The sequence below is a fragment of the Phaethon aethereus genome (assembly GCF_964289735.1).
Source record: "Phaethon aethereus genome assembly, chromosome: 34".
Classification (NCBI taxonomy): domain Eukaryota; kingdom Metazoa; phylum Chordata; class Aves; order Phaethontiformes; family Phaethontidae; genus Phaethon; species Phaethon aethereus.
The window spans coordinates 61,443-79,077 of NC_138610.1; the positions used below are offsets into that span (position 1 = coordinate 61,443).

The following is a 17,635-nucleotide window of genomic DNA, read 5'->3' on the forward strand; positions in this document are numbered from 1 at the left end:
GTGGGTCCCCTCAGGGTGATCCTGGTGCTGGGGTTGTTTTCTGCCCCCCAAGAGCTCAGGGACAGCGACCCAGATGTGTGGGTCCCCTTGGGGGGACGGGAGCCCCGCCCTCGTTAACAGGGCTGTGCGATGTGTTTTAATAAAGGAGCCAAAACCGGAGCTGTGGGTCTGTGCTGGGGGTGCCCCCGAATGCCTGAGCCCCCGGGGCGGGGGGGGGGGAGAACACGACCCTTCCGGGAGGAGGGGCGGGGCGCGGCCTCCTGGAGAGTCACAGCTGCTGGGTGGGGCGGTGGGAGGGGTGTGGCTAGTCGCTCTGCCTCTTGCCGCTTCTCAGCGAATGGGAAATTAGGTCGCCTGTCGTGGCCAATGGGAGGGCTGGGGTGGGTGGGGTTAGGCTCGGGCCAAGCGGAGCTAGGAGCCTTCTCACTGCTTGCCCCTCCCCAGGCCAATCAGCGCCTGCCTTCCCCTTAAGTTCCACCTTCCCTCTCGCCGCTCAATCAGCATCCGCTCCCTCGGCGGCCTGGTCGTGCCGCCCAATCAGCGCCCTATCTATTAACTCCCGCCCCCCAACTGCCTAATTAGCCCGTGCCCTCCTTGAGCCCTTCCTCTTCCCCCACCGCCCATTCGGAATTCGCTCCTGGGCGGCTCCGCCTCCCCGCTCGTCCCAATCAGCACTCGCTGCCTTCCGGCCGCGCCCCGCCCCCTCCGCGTCCTCTCACCGCCCTCCGCCCAATCCGCGGGCAGCCGCGCCGTCTCCGGGGCGACGACGGTCCCGCCCCTTCCCCCTCCTTCCCTCCCCGTCGTTCTCCGCACGGGCGGGACTTCCGATCCGGTCGCCGGCCAATAGGGGCGCAGCGAGGGCGCCTCTGCCCAATGGGCGCACGGGCGGCGGGCGAGGCGGAAGCGCGGCGGCGGGGTCAGAGGGCGCCGCTGTTGATGTTGACACGGGCCCGGCGGCAGTGCCCCCGCCCGCGCTCCGCGGCCTGACAGTTCCGGCTTCGCCGCCGCACCCGCGGGGGGGCCTGGGCGAGGCCCCCCCGGCTCCGCGGGGCCCGCGGGTAGCAGCAGCGCCCCCGGCCCCCGCCGCCTCCCGGGGCCGTCGCGCCCCGGCGGGGCCTCCCGGTCCCCCCTCCCGATCCCCCCGCGCCACCTCATGCACGCCCCGCCATGACGATCCTCCCGAAGAAGAAGCCGGTGCCGGCGCCCGACGGCGACGCCGATTCGGGCCCGGACGCCGGCCCCGAGCGAGGCGCAGACGCCGGCCCTGAGCGCGGCCCCGGCGGCGTGGGTGAGCCCGTTGGTCCCGGCGGTGTTGGAGGGCCGCGGCCCAGGGCTTCGCCGCCGCCGCCACTGCGGGGCTGGGCCGGGCTGCCGGCCGCTGGCTCACCTCCCCCCGCTGGCCCCGGCGGCCCCGGCAGTGGCGGCCCCGGCGCGGGTGATGGGCCCGGGGCGCTGCTGGGGCTGGAGGCGGCAGCATTGGGACTGCCCGAGCCCCGCGGGCCCGGCGGTGGTGGTGGCGGAGGCGGCCCCGGACACAGCAAACGGCGGCGGCGTGGCGGGGCTGGGCCCAGCGGCGGCCCCGGTGGAGGTGGCCCCGGCTGCGGCGGCCCCGGCGGGATGGGGCTGGGGCTGGGGATCGGCCCCGGCGGCAGCCCCGGCCCCGACGAGGCAGGAGGTGGCTACAACAGTGAGGACGAGTACGAGGCGGGGCGGGTGGAGGTGGACCCGGCCATGGCTGAGCAGGTGCGGTGGCTGGGACTGGGGCCGGTGGGCACTGGGGACCAGAGGGTCCTGGGGGGACCAGGCCTTCGGGTGCTGGGAGCAGGGTGGGAGGACTGGGGAGGAACTGCGGGCACCAGCTGGGACAGGGGGGGCTGGGACTGGGGACACCAAGGGGATACCAGGAGAGGGGGGACACTGGCACTGGGGTGACCTGAGTGCCCTGGGGGTGTTTAGGGCCCCCCGGGTGTCTCTGTGTTGTCACTCCCCCAGTTGTGTGTGTCACATGAGGTGTTTGTCCCCACTGTGTGTACCCCCCCCCCGAGAACCCCGCTTGTCCCCGTGCTTTCCCGTGTGTGTGCGTATTCCTGTGTCACACCGGAGCTCTCGTACTTGTTGCGCTCATCCCTACGTGGCTGTGGGGGTTGGGTCCTCATCATGCGTGTCTCCGGGGGACCTTTGGCCTGCCCCCCCAACCCCCCACCCCCCACCCCCCCAGTGCATGGGTGCCAGCGCCGAGCCCGGCTGTGTCTCCAGCAGGAGCACCGGTTTGAGAAGGCACTGCGGGAGAAGAAAGGCTTCATCATCAAGCGTATGAAGGAGGACGGTGCCTGCCTCTTCCGGGCTGTGGGTGAGCCCTGCACCCCCCACCCCCTATGTCCCCCTGCCCCGACATCCCAGCACGGGGCTCCCAGGTGTCCGTGGGTGGGGGCTGACACCCCCCTCACTGTCCCTTTCTGTCCTCCCTGTCCGGGTGCCGCCAGCTGACCAGGTGTACGGAGACCAGGACATGCACGAGGTGGTGCGCAAGCACTGCATGGACTATCTGGTGAGGGCTGGGGGGCACTGGGAGGGGACTGCAGAGCACTGAGGTATCTGGGAGCGGGTGATGGGAAGGGACTGTTTGGCACTTGGGTTTTCGGGGTGGGGGGCATGAGGATATGCTGGGAGCCACTGGAGGGGGATGGGAAGGAGACCAGGGGACACTGATGTGTACTCAGAAGCATTGGGGTGGACTGGGAGGGTGCTCAAAGCACTGTGGGGGACTGGTCCCCAATGTCCCTAAGGCTCCCCCAGTGTCCGTGGGGCTCCCCCACTCGGCATTCTTGGTGTCCCTGGGGCAGCCCTGTGGTCCTGTGGTGTCCCCGTTGCTCCATACCACCCCACAGTGTCCCTCACTGCCCCGGGGCTGCCCCGACGTCCCCTGACATCCGCTTATCCTCAGATGAAGAATGCTGATTACTTTTCCAACTACGTGACTGAGGATTTCACCACCTACATCAACCGCAAGCGCAAGAGCACGTGCCATGGGAACCACATTGAGATGCAGGCCATGGCCGAGATGTACAACCGCCCCGTCGAGGTCTACCAGTATGGCACCGGTGCGTCCACCCCGCAGGGCCCTGGGGAAAGCAGGGAGGGGGTCCCTGAGGTACTGTGAGGGTTCCTAGGGTGCTGATGTGGGTGCTGTGGGGGTGTCCCTATGGTTTTCTGGTGCTCCCCAGGGTGCTGGGGGGGTGGGGGGGGTGCTTCTGTGGTACCATGGAGGTCCCAATGGCGTTTTGGGGCCCCAAGGCACTTTAGGGATCTCTGGGGTCCCCAAGAGACCCGCAAGGTGATGGTGTGGACTTCTCCAACATGCTGAGGGGCTTCCTGTGGAGTCTCTGGGGTCCCCAAGGTGCCATAGGGGGCTCTGGGGTTTCTATGGGTCCCCCAGAGCGCTGATGTGGCGTCCCCAGGGTGCTGCCTGGAGGGTCCCCTGGGTGGCGGAGCGAGGGTCCGTGGGGGTCCCCATGTGTCTGTGGGGCGACCGGCGAGTCCCCACAGGTCCCTGGGTGCTGTTGGGGGTGTGCCCACATACCTGTGAGGTGGGCAGGGGGGTGCCGCCATGCTGACGGGGTGCCCGCAGAGCCCATCAACACCTTCCACGGGATCCAGCACAATGAGGATGAGCCCATCCGGGTCAGCTACCACCGCAACATCCACTACAACTCCGTCGTCAACCCCAACAAGGCCACCATCGGTGTGGGGCTGGGGCTGCCCTCCTTCAAGCCAGGGGTCAGTGGTGCTGGGGGGGCCTGGGGCCCCCATTGCTGTGGAGTGGGGTGCCCTCCTTCAGTCCAGGGGGGCCCTATGGGTCCCCTCCCTCCCGATGTGGGTGGGGCCACGGAAAGGGGCGTGGCTACACAGCCTCTAGCCATTACCTGTGTCTGGGGGGGTGTGTCTTAATTGCGGCCCCATCCCTGGCTGGGACCCCTGTTCCAGGGTGGTGCCTCTCTGGGGGTGGAGCCTGCCCCTGGGGGTGTGGTTTGGGGGTGTGCCTGAGTGTGGACCCACCCCTGCCTTACGTGGCCTTGGGGGGTGGTCTATATGTGGTGGCATGTCTAGAGCATTGCCCTCCTGCCCCGCCCTGTTCCCGGGCAGAGGGGGAGGGGGGCAGCCTTCTGGGGTGAGGCGTGGCCTAACAGAGGGGGTGGAGCCTGCTGCAAGGTATGGAGCCTTAATGGGGTGTGTCCACGTGTGGCCACACCCCTAGGAGGAATACAGGGAGGTGTGGCCTCTACCGGTGGGGCGTGGCCTAGTATGGCCCTGCCCCCTGCGAGCTGCTTGGTCTGGGGAGCGGTGCCCATGGGGGGTGGAGCGGTGCTGGGGGCGGGGCGTGGACGGCTGGCTGGGCGTGTCCGAGCGTGCTGCGCCCCGCCCCCCGCAGCTGGCGGAGCAGTCGCTGATGAAAAGCGCCATCAAGACCTCCGAGGAGTCCTGGATCGAGCAGCAGATGCTGGAGGACAAGAAGCGGGCGACCGACTGGGAGGCCACCAACGAGGCCATCGAGGAGCAGGTGGCCCGCGAGTCCTACCTCCAGTGGCTGCGCGACCAGGAGAAGCAGGCCCGGCAGGTGGGGTGCCGCGCGACCCCCCCCTCAGCGGGGGCCTGGTGTCCCTCCCTGGCTGCCTGCCTGGGGACAGCGGTGGCTGGGGGGTGTGGGGTGTGTGTGACGCCCCCCTCCGTGTCCCCGCAGCCCCGCAAGGCCAGCGCCACGTGCAGCTCGGCCACGGCAGCAGCAGCCAGCGGCCTGGAGGAGTGGAGCGGGCGCTCACCTCGGCCCCGCAGCACCACTCCCTCACCCGAGCACCCTGGCCTGCACCCTGAGGTGCCCAGCCCCAAGCCTCCCTCACCCGGCGCCCCCCCAACTGGCAAGCCCCCCTCGCCATGTGCCCCAGGTGGGTATTCCCGGGGACTGGGGGGAACAAACTGGGGTGCTAGGAAACTCAAGGTGGCTGCTACGGGGCACTGCAAGGTGCGGACCGGGGTTGGTCAACGGGCTGTTAAAGAGAGTTGAGGGCCCCACGCTGGCTGTTACGGGGTGCTGTGGGGTGAGGGAGTCCCAGGCTGGGTGCTGGGGAGGGTTATGGGGCCCCAAACTGGTAGTTACGGGGTGCTGGGAGCCCCAAATTGGCTACTGGGTGGGGGCAAATGGGCATCGGGGGCTGCTGGTTGGGACAGAGGGCTACTGGGGGGCCTCAGGACTGGTGTGCCTGGGCCCCCCCTGCCATGTGCCTGCCCCCCAGGGACCAGCAGCCAGCTGGGGGCAGGTGGGGGCCGGGCCACACCCCCGCTGGTGTCCCTGTACCCCGCGCTGGAGTGCCGCGCCATCATGCAGCAGATGTCCCCCACCGCCTTCGGTGAGCAGGGGGGCCAGGGGTGGGGCTGGGGGTATCTGGGGGGGAGTTATGTGTCTCAGTCTGGGGGCGGGGTTGGAGTTGTGGCGTTGCGGGGTGTCTAGTGTAGGGCGTTTAGGTTTGGTGGAGATTTAGGGTTGTTGTTTTGGATGTGTGAGGGAGGTTATGGCTCAGTTTGGGGGGGTGATCCTGGATTTGAGGATGTCAGGTCATGGTTTTTGGGGGTTTTAGCTTGGCAGCGCTCTGGATCTGGGGGGGAAAAGATCTCTGGCAGGGCTTATTGGTGGCGCTGCTGGGGGGATCTGTGGGGTCATGTGCTCCATCCCCTAGACTCCAAACCTCCCCCCCCTCCCATTTTTGCGGCCCCCCCGCAGGCCTCAACGACTGGGAGGATGATGAGATCCTGGCGTCGGTGCTGGCCGTCTCGCAGCAGGAGTACCTGGAGACCATGAAGACCTCCCGCCACAGAGACCCTGCCACCGACAAGAGTTGATATTGAACCCCTGGACTGCGCCCCGGCCGCCCCCCCCCCGGCCCCCCAGGGACCTCTAGGTGCATGGTGGCCCAGGCTGGAGGGGGAGGGGGGGGGGGGCGTTTTATTTTGGGGAACCCCCCCTCCCCACTTTCATGGGACGCCTCCTGGCCGGGGAGGGGAGGGGGACACAGCGCTGGACGCCGCGGGACAAACCTCGGCTATTTTGCGGGGGGGAGGGGGTGGGGGGGAAGCTCCCCCCTATAATTACAGCTGGAAGGAAGAGGGGAGACCGGGGGAAGGGGGTGGGGGGGGAGGGTGGGGGAGTCCTATTTTTTTTGTAGGGTCTCCCCTTCCTTTCCTGGTTGGGATTTTGCTGTTTGGGGAGGGGGCTTCCCCCTCTCTGACTCCCACCCCTCCTGGAGCGTCCTCCCATCCCCCCAGCACCCCAGGGCCGGGGAGGGGGTGGGGCTGGGGGTGCTGCCCCCCAACACCCCCCTGCGCCCTGTTATTAAACTGATGCCCAGCAGCCCCCCGGCCCCGTCTCTTCATGGGGGGAGGCTCACGGCCCCCTTCCTCCCTGGGGCTACCCAGGCCTTTCCAGGGGCTCTGTGTGCTGTGGGGGGAGGTGCTGGCTCCTTCCTGGGTCATTTTGGGGGGCTCTCCGCCCCCTGGGGGGGGTGAGGGCTTAAAACCCCTTGGGGAGGGTAGGGCGGCTGTGGGGCTGCTGCCCTTTACCCCCGGGGCAGTTTTGGGGTGCCAAAGCCTTCTGGGGGGCCCGGGCTGCCTGGGGAGAGCCCTGGGCTCCTTTGGTGGGTGCCTGCCGCCGTTTCTGGGGCCACGCGGTCGGTTTTGGGGATCCCCCAAGCGGGGGGTTTACCCGGCCGTTGCCATGCTTGTGCGTCGCAGACTGATGACGCGCGCGGCGGCGGGGCCAATCAGCGGTGGGGGGCGCGAGGGAGTGGCGCCACTTCCGGCTCGCGGAGGTGGCGAGCGGCGGCGCGGTGGGGGTCGGGCTGGGGCTGCGCTGCGGGCTGGGACGGGCCGAGGCCCCTCCGGGACGCGCCGCCGGGTCCCCGCGGGCCGCGGCGGCGGCTCCGGCCGGCTGCCCGCCGCGCCGCTGTTCCGTGCCCGCTGAGTGTGAACGTTCTGCGTCTGTTGCCGGTTGCCGGGCCGTTCCCTGCCCGCAGGCGGCCGCGTCCTGCCCCCGTGCTCACGGTCGTGCTGCGCCCGCCGCCTTGGCCCTCAGCTGCTCGTGTTGGGGCCAAAAGGCGGGGGCTGGCGCTTCCAGTGAGCGGCCGGGCCGCAGCTACTGGCGGGGGCGGTGAATGGTGGCCTTGCGCGCCCTGTCCAGGCGATAGGGCAGGGTTACTGGGGCTCTGCGGGGCGCTGTCGCGACACGAAGTGTATTGGGGGGCTCTCGGGGGTTTGTTATATCGCGACAAAGGGCTGCTGGAAGCTCCCGGTCACGTCGCGCAAGCGCCCGGGCCCGAGCGGCCCCGTCTCCATAGCGATGGGTGGGCAGGGCAAGGGGCGGGGGCATGGCCCGGGCGGCGCTTTCCATTGGCTCATCGGCGGCCACCGTGGTTTGCCGCCCCTCCCCGCCCGGGGCGGGGGGGCGGGGGGGGCGGCGCATGCGCAGAGCAGGGGCGCGCGGCATGGAGCTGCGCGGGCGGGCGGCGGCGGCGCCGGGCGCGAGGACCGGTGAGGGGAAGCGCGGTTTGCGGCGGGAAAGCGGCGGCGCCGGCGGCGGCCGCGAGGGAGCAGCGGGTGGTCCCTGCCCGGGGGCCTACGGAGGGGCCCGGGGGTGGGCTTTCTGGGGCGGTTGTGAGGGGAAAGTGGGGGTCCCGGCGCTGGGGGGAGGCCGCTGAGGGCCCTCGGGGCGCGTCCTGGGGGGGATCGTGAGGGAAAACTGTGGGTGTCGCGACCGGAGGGGCTGGGGGGGGTCCCGAGAGTGGGGTTTAAAGAGGTTTCTGAGGAGAAACAGGTGGTTCCCGCGGCGGAAAGGGTTTTGAGACGTCCCGGAGCTGTTTGTGAGGGGAAAGTGGGGGTCCCGAGACCCGGGGGGGGACACGACACACACACGTCCCGGGGGGATCGTGAGGGAAAACTGGGGGTCTCGCGACTGCGGAGGTCTGTGGAGTCCCAGAGTGGGGATTAAGGGAGTTACTGAGGAGAAGCGGGTGGTTCCCGGAGCGGGAAGGGTTTTCGGGTGTCACGGGGGAAGATTGTGAGGCAAAAATGGGGTCCCGAGGGTGGAGGCGGTGGCGTTCTGACGGGATTCGTGAGGGAAAACGGGGGTCCCGAGGAGGGGCGGGGAGCTGTTGGGGGAGTCTCGAGGGGGTTCGTGAGGAAAACCAGGGGGACTGGGGGCCGGGGAGGGACGTGTGTGGTCCGGGACAGGGGTTTGAGGCGTTTTGGGGTGTTTTCTGAGAGCAAAGTGGGGGTCTCGGCAGCGGGGGAAGGTGGGGGTCCCCCGAGGGTGGATTCGAGGGGTTCTGAGGGAACTTATGGGAAGAAACAGGCGGTTCCTGGGCCGAAAGGTCCCGGGGGGACTTGAAGGGTCCCCAGGGGCGTTCTGCTGGGAGAGAGTGGGGCTGGGGGCAAACATGGGGTCCTGTGGGGGAGCATGGGAGGTGCCTATGGTGCAGAGAGTCCCCATGACCCCCCGACAACCCCCCTAGATCCAGGCAGGAGAAAGAAAAAGCGCAAAAAGGACAAGAAGCGGAAACCGCCCGCACGGTGAGGGGGGATACCGGGGGGGCAGCGGGGACGCGGGCCCCCTGTGACCCGTAGGGAGTGGGGAGGACCTGCTGTCGGGGGGTGTGGAGCTTTTGGGGTGTCCCTGTTCCCCGGGGCGGGGCAAGCAGAGCCCTCTTTCCTGGGGGGCCACACATTCCCAGGGCCACCCCTCCCCCTGCCTGGGCTATTTTTAACCCCACGGTGCCTGGGGCCGTGAGGTCATTTCTATTTTGGGGGGAATGATGTCCCAGCATGCCTCGCACTCCCCCCGGCCTGGGGGGCCTCTGGGACCTCCCGGCACTCTCCTGGGATCACCACAGACACACACCCCCCTCCCCCCCTTTCCCACTGTGGGTCCACCCTGCGGGCCCTGGGGAGACCCCTGGGACTGGGGCAGGGGCGAGTCTGGACGCCTGGGTTCCCAGCCTGGCTCTCCCCGCCCCAGGACCCCCAGCCCCACCGAGGATGTGTCGCCAGAGACCCCCTCTCCGCTGCCTCTGCTGTCAGAGGGGCTGCTGGGCTTTGACGAGGGGGAGCAGGAGGACCCCCGGGACTACTGCAAAGGTGGGGGTGCCCAGACGCTTGGGTGGAGGGGTCCACCCACTGGGTCCATGGGGGTGGGGGGAGCACCCAGCGTTCTGGAGCGCCACCCCTCTCCATGCCCCTCCCCAGGCGGGTATTACCCCGTGCGCATCGGGGACCTCTTCAACGGGTGCTACCACGTGGTGCGCAAGCTGGGCTGGGGCACTTCTCCACCGTCTGGCTCTGCTGGGACATCCGGTGAGTGCCCAGACCCCTGGGACCCCCACGGGGGTGCAGGGGGGTGTCTGTGGGGGCTCCCGAGACTCCTGGGGTCCTCTCCAAAGGCGCAAGCGGTTCGTGGCGCTGAAGGTGGTGAAGAGCGCGCCCCAGTACACCGAGACGGCCCTGGACGAGATTAAGTTGCTGAAATGCGTGAGTGTGCCTGGCCCCCCCCCAAACTGGGGACCCCCAGACACCCCGTGGTCCCTCCAATCCCCCCTAACCCCGCTGCCTGTGCCCCTCCAGGTCCGTGACTCGGACCCCAACGACCCCAAGCGGGAGAACATCGTGCAGCTCATCGACGACTTCAAGATCTCGGGGGTCAACGGTGTCCGTATCCTTCCAGGGACCCAGGCAGCCAGGGGCCCGCTCTCCTCCCCGGGGTGGGTCCTGGGCAGGGGGGCCCTGCATCCCCCAAAACGTGGCAGGGGGGTCCCAGGCATCCGGGCGCTCCTTGACCCCCCCAGATGTGTGCATGGTGCTGGAGGTGCTGGGCCACCAGCTGCTGCGCTGGATCATCAAGTCCAACTACCAGGGGCTGCCCTTGCCCTGCGTCAAGACTATCGTGCGACAGGTGAGGGGTCCCCCTTGTTCCCCCATGTCCCCCCAGCTCCCTGGGGAGACCCCCGGGCTGCCCAGTGGGACCCCTGGTATCCCTGTGGGACCTTGAATGTCCCGTCCCCGGTGCTCCAAATCCCCCCATACCCCCCTGCCACCACCCACATCCCCACATCAGCCTCAAGTGTTCCCTCAAGAGCCCCCCGATGTCCCCGTGGGCTCCTGCAGAACCACACGGGGACCCCAAATATCCCCTCTAGAGACCCCCAAATCCCCCTGGCCCCGGCATGTCCTTGTGGCTTCCCCTAGATCCACATAGGCAGCCTAAATGTCCCTCCTAGGCCGCCACTATCCTTTCTGGAACCCTCTGTGCACCCATTCGGACCCCCTGTGTTTTTTCTAGAGCCTTCTCCCCCTAAATCTGCAGTACCCCAATATCCACGTGGGACACCGAATGCCCTCCCTAGAGCCCCAGGCCCCCAATATCTCCTCCGTTCTCCTGCGTGGGGTGCTAGCAGGCCTTGGGGTGGGTGTGAGGGAGGGTTGGTGCCCCCCCCGATTTGGGGGTGCTCCCGCCACCTCGGGGCGCAGGTGCTGGAGGGGCTGGACTACCTGCACACCAAGTGCAAGATCATCCACACGGACATCAAGCCTGAGAACGTGCTGCTGCGGGTGGGGGAGCCCTTCGTGCGGCAGCTGGCGGCCGAGGCCACACGCTGGGCCCGGGGGGGCGGCCCCCCCCAGAGCGCAGGTACCCCCAGGACCCCCGGCGCTGTGCTGTGGGAGGCCCGGACACCTGGGACCCACGGGGGGTCTCGTCCGAATCCCCCTCTCCCGCTTTTCTCTCTGCAGTGAGCTCCGCGCCCCGGGACGTCCCTGTGAGTGTGTCTGGGAGGCGGCCCCTGCTCGCACGCCTCCTCGCACGCGTGCCTGCCCTCGCACGCCTCCTCGCACGCCTGCGTGACTTCGCGCATCTCCTCGCACGTGCCTGCGCCCCCGCACGGCTCCTCCCGCGGGTGCCTGACCCCGCACGACTCCTCGCGCCCCTCGCACGGCACTTTGCGTCCCCACCCCTCGTGCGAGCGGGGCCCCCCCGTGCGAGGCGCCCCCTTGTGCGACCGCCCCCCCCCGCCCCGCCGCGGCAGGAGCAGCTCTCCCGCGCCCAGCGGCGGCGGCGCCGGCGGCGGCAGCGGCGGCAGAGCCGCCTCCTGGCCCAGCACCTGCGGGACCTGGAGCACCTGCAGGAGACCGGGGGGTCACTGGGGGCCCCTGATGACGCTGGTCAGTGCTTGGGTGGGGGTCCCGGGATCCCCGGGGGGGTAGCTTGGGGTCTCCTGGGGCACAGGGAGAGGATAACGCGTGTCCCCAGGGGAGGACTTGGGGGGTCTCTGGGGTGGGTGTGAGGTAGATTGGGGTCACAGGGTGGGTTTGAGCATCCTCGGGGGGTGGGACGCCCAGAGGAGGGTTTTGGGGGTGGTTGAGGCGACCCTGGCAGGAGGGTTTGGGTCCCCGGGGCCTGGTTTTGGGGGTCCCATCAGGTTTTGGCCCCCCTGAGGCTGGTGTCAGGGGTTCTGGGGAGGCTGGAGGTTAATGGGGGGAGCTCTGGGGTGTTGACATGTGGACACTTCCCTCCCTTTTGGGGGGGCTCCCAGGACTTGGGGGTCTCAGGGTCTCCTCCCTCCTGCAGAGGCCCACCCCCTGGACCCCGACGAAGGGGGCAGCCCCCCCAGCGGTGCCTCCTCCTCGGGGGTGCACACCCTGCGGGCCGGCGGCTCCAGCGACGGGTTCTCGGGGGGCTCCTCTGTTTCAGGCGGGGGCCCCCCCCGGCGCCCCCCCAGCCCCAGCTCTGCCTCCGACTCCCTCCTCACACCCACCTCCAGCTCGCTCATCTCGGGGGGGTCAGGGGGGCCCCCCACCCCGCTCGGTCAGTGGGGGGCCCTACAGGAATATTGGGGGGTAGGTGGGCTTGGGGGGAGCAATTGGGGGGGCAGGTGAGGTTGTGAGGAGAAACAAGGGGTAGTTCGGGGTCCTGAGGGGTACTGGGGGGGAAGTGGGGGTGGAGGGTGGAATTGGGGGGCAGTTGGGTCTGCAGGGGAGAGGCTGGGCAGGGGGAGCAAGTTGTGGGTCAGGGGGTGCAAGGCAAATGGGGGGCTGGGGGAGGACTGGGGGTAATTGAGGGGGCTTGGGGGGCAGTGGGAGGGGGCTGGGGGGTGTTGGCGGGGGGCTGGGGTGGTCTTGGGGGCCAGGTGGTGGGTATTGGGGTGCCCCTACTGACATCCCCACTGCTGTTCCACAGATGGGGCAGTGCTGGGGGCGCAGGAGAACCCCCTGGACCCCCGCTGTGCCCCCCAGCTGCGCATCAAGATCGCCGACCTGGGCAACGGCTGCTGGGTGGTGAGGGGACGACCGGGGGGGGACGGGGAGGAAGGGGCTAGGACAGGCACCTGCCGGGCGGGCAGCGGAACCCCGGGTGGATTCGGGGAGGGGGGGGGTGCGCCGGGGTGGTTTGCGGGTGCGCCCCGGCAGGGGGTGATGTGCTGGCCCCCACCCAGCACCGGCACTTCACGGAGGACATCCAGACACGGCAGTACCGGGCCCTGGAGGTGCTGCTGGGGGCGGGCTATGGGCCCCCCGCCGACATCTGGAGCACCGCCTGCATGGTGAGGGGGTCCCCCCCACAGCCTGCCCCACGGCCCCCCACAGTGGGCCCCGTGGTGCCCCACGGCCCCTCACTGCCCCGCTCCGCCCCCAGGCCTTCGAGCTGGCGACGGGCGACTACCTGTTCGAGCCCCACTCAGGAGAGGACTACAGCCGGGATGAGGGTGGGTGGGGCCGCGGGCGGGGGGTGGAGTCCACGGGGAGGGGGTGGGGCCGAAGGCGGGCCGTGCCTGACATGCTCCACCCCCCAGACCACATCGCCCATGTGATCGAGCTGCTGGGGGAGATCCCACGGCACGTGGCGCTGGGGGGGCGCTACTCCCGCGAGTTCTTCAACCGCCGCGGTGAGGGGCGGGGCTAGACGGGGGGTGGGGTGCTGGAGGCGTGGCAAGGTTGTGGAGGGACACGAGGTGGGGTGGGGCTATGCAAATGAGGGGGACTGGGGGCAGGTGTAGGCAAAAGAGCTGAGACCTGTAGAGGGCGTGGCCATGAGAGGGTGGGGCCGGGGAGGGCCTGGGCCGCGGGGGCGTGTTGGAGGCCAGTAACTGGTGGGGCCTGCCCCGGCACGGTGGTCACGCCCCATGGACCCCACCCCACAGGGGAGCTGCGGCACATCCGCCACCTGCGGCCCTGGGGGCTGCGGGCGGTGCTGCAGGAGAAGTACGAGTGGCCCCGGGGGGCGGCCGCCGCCTTCGCCCGCTTCCTGCGGCCCATGCTGGCCTACGAGCCCACCCGTCGTGCCACCGCCGCCCAGTGCCTGCACCACCCCTGGCTCCGCCCCTAGCCCCGGCCCCGCCCTGCGAGCGAGACTGTGAATAAAGGTGTGGTGCAGCCGGGAGGCGGGGTCCTCTGGGGCTTTATTGGGGGAGCGGCAGCAGGTTGTGGGGTACCTGGGCGTCTCGTGCCCCCCCACGTTGGCGGGACCCCCGCATGGGCTGCCCTAGGCACGGGGGAGGTGAGAGATGATGCTCTGGACAGCCCCCGAGGTTGTGCCCTGTCCCCCGATGTCAGGCGTGTGCGTCTGGGGGCGGAGCCACAGTTGAGGTGAGGCTTATTGTGACCTCACCCACAGGGGGTGGGGTCCTGTGCCCTTTAGAAAGGGGTGGGGCTGGTGCTTACCCGGGGATCATCCAAGGAGGCAAGGACAGCCTGGCGGATGGTGGAGGCGTGGCTGTGCAGCCTGTGGGAGGGGCGGCCAGAGGCCACGCCTGCATCAGCAAGCCATGCCTACAGGGTGGCCTTGAAACTGCCCCTAGTGTGAGGCCCCACCCTACCACCAAGGGCCCACCCCCAGGGTGAAAGAGGTCCTGCCCCCTCACCCAGCCCCTCCAATGGTGCCTCTGCCCTCCTGTGCTAGGCCCCGCCCCCAGGAGCCAAGGCCCCGCCCTACCGGAGGTGGTCCAGCATCATGCAGGCGGCGAGCAGGGCGGCCGTGGGGTTGGCAATGTTGCGGTTGGCGATGCTCTTCCCCGTGTTGCGTGTCGCCTGCGGAGGGGAAGGGGTCACTGGGGAGTCCCCTGGGATGTTGGGTTCCCCCCACTCCTCAGGGCACCCCTCCAGCCCCTGGGGACCCCCCACAGGGACCTCCCATTGTGCTCTCTGTTCCTCCTCCTGACCTCCCAACCTCCCCAGTCACCCCCATTCCTGCCCAGTGCTTCCAATATTGCATATGATCCCCCAGACCCACAATCGGGACCCTCCCAGCACCCAGACCAGCCCCAGACAGCTCCATGGTGGCTGTAACCAGGCCCAGGCCCCCCCAGACCCACGGTCTCAAAGACGGCGTAGTCGTGGCCGTAGTTGGCGCCGGGGACGAGGCCAGGGCCACCCACCAGCCCGGCGCAGACATTGTTGACGATATTGCCATAGAGGTTGGGCATCACCATCACGTCAAACTGCTGTGGGCGTGACACCAGCTGGGGACAAAGAAGGGTTACTGGGGTTACTGGGAGCACCAGGACAGAGGGTGGGGGAGGCTAGGGTGGCCCACCTGCATGGTGGTGTTGTCCACAATCATGCTGCGGAAGCTGATCTCAGGGTACTCGGCCGCCACCTCCTGACAGCACTGCAGGAACAGGCCATCCCCCAGCTTCCTGCGGGGACAGGGGGGTCAGCGGGTGCCCTCCTCCCTGCGGGGCTCCCCCCGCCTCCCAACGCACATGATGTTGGCCTTGTGGACGGCGGTGACGGAGCGGCGGGCAGCGGCGCGGGCCAGGCGGAAGGCGTAGTGGGCGATGCGGCGCGAGCGCCCGGCCGTGATGATCTTCAGGCTCTCCACCACCCCCGCCACACTCTGGGGACAGGGGGAACGCAGTCAGGGACTGGGGGCAGGGCCAGGCTGGGGCGGGGTGGGGCTACAGAGACAGGACACAGGGAACAACCAGGCTGGGGTGGGGCCTGGACCCCAGGGGTATGGCCACCCAGAGGGGTACTTGTGGCCACTGGGGGTGTTGCCAGCATGTAGAGGGCGCGGTTATGGCCCAGGGGGTGTGGCCAAAACAGAGGGAGGGGTGTGGCCTTTGCCCAAAGGGCGTGGTTAAGGCAGCATATCCAGGTGTCAGGGTGTCGCTATAACCAGTGGCATGTGGCCAAGGCAGTGTACCCATGTGTGGGGGCGTGGCCATCACTGTGGGGTGTGGCCAAGGCAGTGTACCCGTGTGTGGGTGTGGCCATCACTAGGGGTGTGGCCAAGGCAGTGTACCCATGTGTGGGGGCGTGGCCATCACTAGGGGTGTGGCCAAGGCAGTACCCATGTGGGGGCATGGCCATCACTAGGGGTGTGGCCAAGGCAGTGTACCCATGTGGGGGTGTGGCCATCACTGGGGGTGTGGCCAAGGCAGTTGTACTCATGTCGGGGTGTGGCCATCACTGTCAGGTGTGGCCAAAGCAGTGTACCCATGTGGGGGTGTGGCCATCATGGGGGTGTGGCCAAGGCAGTGTACCCACGGGGGGGGGTGGCCCTGTCAGCTTTGGGCCATACCCTGATGGAGGCGTGGCCAGACCAGGGGGCGTGGCCAGGGCAGTATACGCAGGGCAATGCTCTGAGCAGCCCTGCCGGTGGGCCGCGGCCCACCTCGTGCTCCAGGCTGCTGTACTCTCCCTCGGTGTTCTCCCGCACGATGAGGATGTCGATGTCGCGGTGCCGCGTCTCCACCCCGGGCAGGCTCTGGCAGTGGATCACGTTGGCGTACAGGTCCAGGCTGGTCCTGCCCCGCCCTGACACGGTCAGGCTCTGCCCCTTGGCCACGCCCTCTCCCACAGCTCCCAGTCCCATCCCCACCCAGGGCCCCACAGTGTCGTCCAGTTCCTTGCACCCGCTGGTGTCTGTATAGCTCCCAGTCTCCCCCAGTGCTCCCAGTTCCCCACAGCACCCCCTGGCTCTCACCGGATGAGGTTGTTACGGGACTTGTGGCTGGGCGGGAGGTTGTGGTTGGTCTCAATGTTCCCTGGGGAGGGGAAGGATGTCAGGGTGTCCCCATGCTGCCAGGGGGGCCCAAGCTGCTGAGGGGGTCCCCAGCCCCCACTCACCCTTGAGGGCAACACCGTTGCGACGGATGGCCATGATGGCATTGTGCACGTCATCCTCAGGCGCCTCGGCGCTGACCCGCACCTCCTCAAAGTCCACGGGCACGCAGGCATGCCTGGGGGTGGGGAACAGCCCGGGCACGTGGGTCCCATGGATGGCCTGGACACCTGGGTCCTTGAGGGGGGGGGGGGAGGGGGGGGTGCACCCACCTGAAGACCTCCTTGACATGCAGCATTAGTTCGGGGCCAATGCCATCACCGGGGATCAGCGTCACAGTGTGGCGGCCCCCATATTTGGCAGGGGGCGGCTGTGGGGGGCACCGAGGAAGGTGAGGACCAAGGCATCTGGGCCCCGCTGTCTCCCTCCTCCTTGCCCCTCCATCTCCCCCATTCCCCGCCTGGGGAACCCAGGCATCCAGGCACCCTCCATGCAGACCCATGCATGGCCCCCCGCCCTGCATGCTTTTGGGTCCACCCCCCACCCCGGGTTCCCACCCCTCCCAGTCTGGCCATACTCACAATGCTAGGCTGCTGCGGGGGCAGGCGGCCATGGCACAGGGGAGAAACGGGGGGAGTTAGTCATGGTGCCGACAAACGGGTAGCGGGTGGAGAGGGAAGAGAGGCCGCCTGGGCAACACCAGGGCCCCCCAAAACCACCCCCCAAATCCACACAGCAAGAACAGCATGCTCTCCCCATACAGGCCCCAAGCACCCCAGCAGGAGCACGTTGTAAGCCCACTACATCACCCCCCCATCCCAAAGCGGGGGGCTCACAGCCCTCCCTATGCCCCAGGCTCAACGCAGAGGCCAAGGGGGGGCCCCCAAGCTCTTCCCTGACCCCGATAGGGGACAGGGTGGATTTGGGGACCCCCTGCCCCAGGACAGGGGGCACCCCATGGTCCCTGTGACCCCGCTCCCTGCTGCCTCCCAAGTGTTAGAGGACCCTGGGGTATGGGCGGGGGGGGTGAAGACCCCGCAAATGGGGCACTCACGGGTGGGAGGTGGCGCCGCTCAGCATCGTGGGAAATCCATGCCTGTCAGGGGGAGGAAGAGGTCACAGCCTGGGGCCCACAAGGGACCCAGGCAGCCCCGGATGCCTCATTAATGCAGCTGCTGCTAATTAGGGCCTTCCCAGCCCCGAACAGGGGACCAGGGCACCCCAGGGGTCACCTAGAGAGCAGCCCAGACCCCTGGGTCCCCTTGGGGGGGGGGAGCACCCGGACGCCTCCCCCCCCCACCAGCCTTCGGCTAACCGCAGAGGATCCTGGGATTGAGCACCGACCACCACCCTCCCCCCCCGTCCCCCCCGCTCCCAGCGGCTAAGGCGCACGGACCAACCCCCCTTAGAAATATCAACCAATCAGTGAGGAAGGCAGCGCCCTGCTCCGCCCACTCCCTCGGCGCACAGCCAATCGACATTCGCAGACCGGGGCGGCTCCATGGCGGAAGCCAACCAGAGCCCGAGCCGCCTCACGACTGG

General features: G+C 68.7%; 3 protein-coding genes across 3 annotated transcripts in view; 2 read left to right on the plus strand and 1 right to left on the minus strand.

Annotated features, from left to right (window-relative positions):
• Positions 1-1,167: 1,167 nt before the first annotated feature.
• On the plus strand, positions 1,168-5,892 carry OTUD5 (OTU deubiquitinase 5; the record flags this gene model as incomplete). The annotated part of the gene is made up of 9 exons (XM_082012266.1): positions 1,168-1,743; positions 2,257-2,350; positions 2,484-2,548; positions 2,945-3,101; positions 3,629-3,777; positions 4,430-4,615; positions 4,739-4,940; positions 5,289-5,402; positions 5,774-5,892. 9 exons carry the CDS (start codon positions 1,168-1,170, stop codon positions 5,890-5,892), a joined length of 1,662 nt encoding a protein of 553 aa, XP_081868392.1.
• A 1,637-nt stretch (positions 5,893-7,529) lies between these two features.
• Positions 7,530-13,414, plus strand: SRPK3 (SRSF protein kinase 3; the record flags this gene model as incomplete). The annotated part of the gene is given in 17 exon segments (XM_082012267.1): positions 7,530-7,575; positions 8,556-8,613; positions 9,011-9,177; positions 9,286-9,354; positions 9,357-9,393; positions 9,480-9,567; positions 9,661-9,748; positions 9,882-9,988; positions 10,564-10,723; positions 10,825-10,850; positions 11,118-11,253; positions 11,660-11,896; positions 12,269-12,366; positions 12,525-12,632; positions 12,725-12,794; positions 12,882-12,974; positions 13,230-13,414. Coding segments are annotated over 17 exon segments (1,773 nt in total).
• Positions 13,415-13,446: 32 nt separating this feature from the next.
• The window catches only part of IDH3G (isocitrate dehydrogenase (NAD(+)) 3 non-catalytic subunit gamma), a 6,833-nt gene continuing 2,644 nt past the window's right edge, over positions 13,447-17,635 (minus strand). The window contains exons 2-12 of the mRNA XM_082012268.1: positions 17,148-17,189; positions 16,366-16,463; positions 16,159-16,271; positions 16,016-16,076; positions 15,704-15,836; positions 14,790-14,923; positions 14,621-14,723; positions 14,400-14,546; positions 14,021-14,115; positions 13,750-13,810; positions 13,447-13,651 (exon numbers count right to left, since the gene is read on the minus strand). Of these exons, the coding sequence (XP_081868394.1) occupies positions 13,571-13,651; positions 13,750-13,810; positions 14,021-14,115; positions 14,400-14,546; positions 14,621-14,723; positions 14,790-14,923; positions 15,704-15,836; positions 16,016-16,076; positions 16,159-16,271; positions 16,366-16,463; positions 17,148-17,189 (1,068 nt within the window). The 3' untranslated portion in view covers positions 13,447-13,570. The remainder of the gene's footprint in view (positions 13,652-13,749; positions 13,811-14,020; positions 14,116-14,399; positions 14,547-14,620; positions 14,724-14,789; positions 14,924-15,703; positions 15,837-16,015; positions 16,077-16,158; positions 16,272-16,365; positions 16,464-17,147; positions 17,190-17,635) is intronic.